The sequence below is a fragment of the Salvelinus sp. IW2-2015 genome, unplaced genomic scaffold (genome assembly GCF_002910315.2).
Source record: "Salvelinus sp. IW2-2015 unplaced genomic scaffold, ASM291031v2 Un_scaffold3865, whole genome shotgun sequence".
Lineage (NCBI taxonomy): Eukaryota > Metazoa > Chordata > Actinopteri > Salmoniformes > Salmonidae > Salvelinus > Salvelinus sp. IW2-2015.
The window spans coordinates 67,970-72,598 of record NW_019945139.1 but is presented as its reverse complement, the minus strand read 5'-3'; the positions used below and the strand labels follow the sequence as shown (position 1 = coordinate 72,598).

The 4,629-nt window shown below is 44.4% G+C and overlaps 1 protein-coding gene across 1 annotated transcript; it reads left to right on the top strand.

Moving 5' to 3' along the window:
• Positions 1-138: 138 nt before the first annotated feature.
• LOC112076596 (mitogen-activated protein kinase kinase kinase 3) lies at positions 139-893 on the top strand. Its single transcript, XM_024143327.2, has 2 exons — positions 139-325; positions 563-893. Exons 1-2 carry the CDS (start codon positions 228-230, stop codon positions 789-791), a joined length of 327 nt encoding a protein of 108 aa, XP_023999095.1. The 5' UTR covers positions 139-227; the 3' UTR covers positions 792-893.
• The last annotated feature ends 3,736 nt before the right edge of the window (positions 894-4,629 follow it).

The window sequence follows — 4,629 nt, the reverse complement described above, 5'->3', positions numbered from 1 at the left end:
TATATTATATAGTGGTAGTATTATTTTATTATATAGTGGTAGTATTATTATATTATATAGTGGTAGTATTATTATATTATATAGTGGTAGTATTATATTTTATAGTGGTAGTATTTCCCTTCATACTAACTTTCTTTTGTCCTCTAGGTGCCAACATCCTGAGAGACTCCACTGGCAACATAAAGCTGGGGGACTTTGGGGCCAGTAAACGCATACAGACCATCTGTATGTCAGGAACTGGCATCAAATCGGTCACCGGTACACCTTACTGGATGAGCCCAGAGGTCATCAACGGAGAAGGATACGGACGCAAAGCTGATGTCTGGTAAAAAAAACAGCATACACTCATGATGCAGTCAGGTGGCTGTTTTTTACTGCCATTCACACTTTTACAAGAACATTTGGCGATATCAATGTTTTTTGTTAAACAAATTCCTGATTTTCTTGCCTTGTTTAGGAATATACACTAATGTTAAAGTTGATTTTATTTCTCATGTTTGTCTCCTGATGTACTAGATGGAAGTGGGTCTGTCTCCGTAAAGTTTTTTTTTTTGTCTGTCAGGTCTGTGGCGTGCACAGTGGTGGAGATGCTTACCCAGAAGCCTCCCTGGGCGGAATACGAGGCCATGGCAGCCATCTTTAAGATAGCCACACAGCCCACCAAACCCATCCTCCCTGAGGGCGTCTCCGAGGCCGCCCGGGACTTTGTGCGCCAGGTGTTCATAGACGAGAAGTGGCGTCCCACGGCCGAGAACCTCCTCTCACACCCCTTCGTCCAAGGGGGGTTCTGACCCTAACCCCTGACCTCTGACCCCTCCAGGGCCACCCTGCCTTCAAGGCCTCTCCACAGCTCCAGTCCTCCAGGCTTCCAGGGCCCAGCACCATAATGCCAACTGACCCCAGACCTGATCATAACCTGAGCCCCAGTCTCTCTCCTTCATCTCATCCAGCTAGGAAGAACGTTTAACAGCAGGCCCTTATATTCAACTCCTGGTAAATGGCACTTGGGGATTAGTCTGCCAAAAAGTAATCTGACTGCTACAGAATTTCCAGCAACCTGAGCCCGGGTTGAAATTATCAGTAGTAGCTGTACATTTGAAACACATGTAAATAAAACACCTACAGTACAAATAACTATGAAGACAACACCATGTGGCACCTAAATATAGAAATCTAAATATTTTGGTCTGGTTGCATTTACAGTTAGAAAAATGACAGAGTGGCATTGACCCTCCCCCCACAGTAAATTAAAAAGAAGCTGGACTCACCATGTAGAAAAACAACACAAAATCACATATACACCGAACCTTAAGAGGGACACAGACACCACACCACCACACGATAAGATAAGCATCCCTCACAAAACAGATGTCCCTACACAAATCCTACCTCAGGTACACTTTCTGCTCGGAAAGCATTCGCTGACGAAGTGTTACTCATGCACCATTCCAGCACACCTTGTCTGGCACGTCTGTGTGTTTGCCAGAGAGTTGAGGGCTTTACCAACCCCCAAACACACACCACAATCATAACCCTCAGAGGGATAAAAAGGAGGTTTGCAGCCTCACTTCAGACAGACAGAGAAAGGCCTTTATCACGGCTCCCTGTGAACGAAACAACAAAAATAATTCAGTAAAAGAAAAACACTCCAAAGTCAAAGTATTCAAAAAACTTCCAAAAACTTTGCTTTAGGGACTGATACTATCACTGAAATGGGAAGGGATTGACTGTAATACTGTGAAATAGGCTAAGGCTGACGGACAGGTGGACCGGCAGTTTATGCTAGGACAGGGGTGACCCGGCAGTTTAGGCTACGGACAGGTGTGGGACCGCAGCTAAAGGCTACGGGACAGGGGGGACCGGCAGTTAAAGGCTACGGACAGAGTGGACCGGCAGTAAAGTCTACGGACAGAGGGGACCGCAGTAAAGGCTACAGACAGAGGTGGACCCGGCAGTAAAGGCTACAGACAGAGTGACCGGCGTAAAGGCTACGGGACAGAGGTGAACGCAGTAAAGGCTACGGACAGAGGAATGGACCGGCAAGTAAAAGCGCTACGGACAGAGTGTGGACCGGCAGCTACGTAAACCAAACACTCACCTTGCGAATGGAATGTAGGACAGGATACCTGAAACACCAGAAGTATAGTATAGTCAGCTGCATACATCACACACAGCAAAGGGCTGTTATAATGGTCTTATCTGAAAGGTATTCAGTCCAGAAAGTTCTGTTTAAAACAGATTTATGCATGAGGTTTTGTGTCACAGTGTAAGTTATTTTAATGGTGTTGTATGTATGTCTTGTAAAAACAATTGCACATCTTGTATGTGTATCCCTGTGTGTGATGTTATGTGGGCAAGAGAGAGCGAGAGAGAGAGAGAGTGTGTGTGGATGCATCTGCCTGTCTGTGTGAAGGAGCGTGCTTGAGAAACAAGCTAGCCTGCATTAGTCGTGTGTGATTAGCCAGCTAAAACAGCGATGGCCATAATACTCTGTTTTTCAGTTACAAATAAGACTGCATTGAGCTGCCTGCCAAAAAGCCCTCAGCACAGAACAACTCTGGGCGTTGTGGTGTCCACTCCAGACTTGCAGACTGTAGGGATTAATGACCCACACAAAACACACACTAAAGGAAGAGATTTACTCAAAAGCACGTGTTGTGGTGAGCACTCACCAAGCGGAAGGCCCAAGAAACTTGAGAATACAGCAAGAGTAAGCTAGACCATTATTCTTCCACTGTAGAGAGAAAGAGAACACTCAATATACTTGAGGATAGAAACAATTGTAAACAAAGTTTAAATGAGTAACATACTAGCTTAAAAAGGCCTCAAGGTAGTTGATAACACAACCAGTGCAGATATGTATTCATTGTTGCTGTTATACTCACCAGAAAGCAGAACACATATTAGCACCAGACAGGTCTGGAGGAGAGCAGCAATCAGCATGTAATTAATGAAACAGAAAAACTGTGTTTTGGGGGGGGGGGTTACTTATCCTTGTGGGGACAGAAGTCCTCACAAGCATAGTAACACAAGGAACATTTTGAACACTGGGGACAGATTTGTTGGGTCCCCACCAAGAACAAATAATATTTTAAGCTTAGGCGTTAGAATTAGGGTTAGAATAGGAGTTTAGGGTTTATGGAAAAAGAGTATTTGAGAAGGAATATGTGTTTGCGTCCCCACAAGGATAGTAAAATAAACATGGGTGTGTTGTGGTCGCACCAGCCAGATAGCTGTGGCAGTTGCTCTTTCTTTGCACACATCCTCTTCAGCTGATTAAGGAGTCCCAGCAAGGAACATCTGTGCTGAAAACACACATTAGTTTTACTAAACTTACTTTATGTAGTTAGTAATGTTCAAATGCCACTACAAATGTGATTGCTGTATCATGTGCACTTTTAGGTGTTTAAACTGGACAAGGACAAGTTCAGCTGTTATCTGGACGAGGGTTCCCAGGGATACCTTAAAATCTAAAAATAGCCCTAACCGTTTTGCAAATGCCCCACACAGCCACACATACACCCACTAACACTCAACAACGCTCTTACTCACCTGCACAGAGAAGCAACATTGCCGAGTGTGTACAGCACTGCACAACGAGAATCAGACCAACCCCTTGGAATTCCACAGCAAAGCATGTCCCCTGCCACCAGTGAGAGGTAATGAACAATTTTAGCGTCAGCCCCTATTCTACTGAGACATTATCAATTGGTTCCAAAATACTCCTATTCTACTGTATACAACTAGTCAACTTGCCCTTCAGTGTCTAACCTCTAACACAGATTTAATTTCTCCGAGATCAACCACCCCCATACTTCTGGAATAAATACATATCATATGTGTACTGGCGATGAGAGAGTTTGGGAAACAACCAACTGGACAGTGGCACACATACAATTGACAGTGCACACATCATTGACATCAGAGCAATGCTAAATGATGGGATGAGAGAATGACGACTCACCAGAATGGAACACAAGACCCCGAGCACGAAACATGCATAAAGCCCGTCCATGCGCGTGCCCCAGCCCAGGGGGCGGCTGGTTCGCCGCCTGTTTCAACACCGCACCATTTCAAGGGGGGGTGGGAGTGTGTCGGTGGGTCACGAGAGTGATAAGTAAGGTAAGGGTGCGCGAGCGAGTGTTGTATTGACACACAAGCAACATGATCGTACACAGAGATATTAACATCCCAAATTGACCACACAGCAAACAATATCGTACACAGAATATTAAAGTCCATCATATCTGACACCACAGCAACATGATCGTACACAGAGATATTAAAGTCCATTCATATTTGACACACAGCAACATTATCGTACACAGAATATTAAAGGTCCAGTCATCATGACACACAGCAAACATTGATTCGTACACAGAGATATTAAAGGTCCAGCATATTGACACACAGCAACAATTGATCGTACAAAAGATTAAAAGGCTCCAGTCAATGAACACACAGCAACATATCGTACAACAAGAGATATTAAAGGTCCAGCATATTGACACACAGAAGATATAAAGGTCCAGTCATAGAACAGACTACGGATGGGTGTGAGTATCTGTGTTTCAAAATCAAATCCCATGACATTGTTAAACAACCGGTGCAGACTGAGTCGAAATGCTT

What these genes read in the sequence shown, in the direction of transcription:
- LOC112076596 (XM_024143327.2), top strand. Translation starts at nt 228, where the DNA reads ATGTCAGGAACTGGCATCAAATCGGTCACCGGTACACCTTACTGGATG. An exon ending in GGACGCAAAGCTGATGTCTG is followed by an intron (nt 326 to 562) that starts GTAAAAAAAACA and finishes TTTGTCTGTCAG; the next exon opens with GTCTGTGGCGTGCACAGTGG.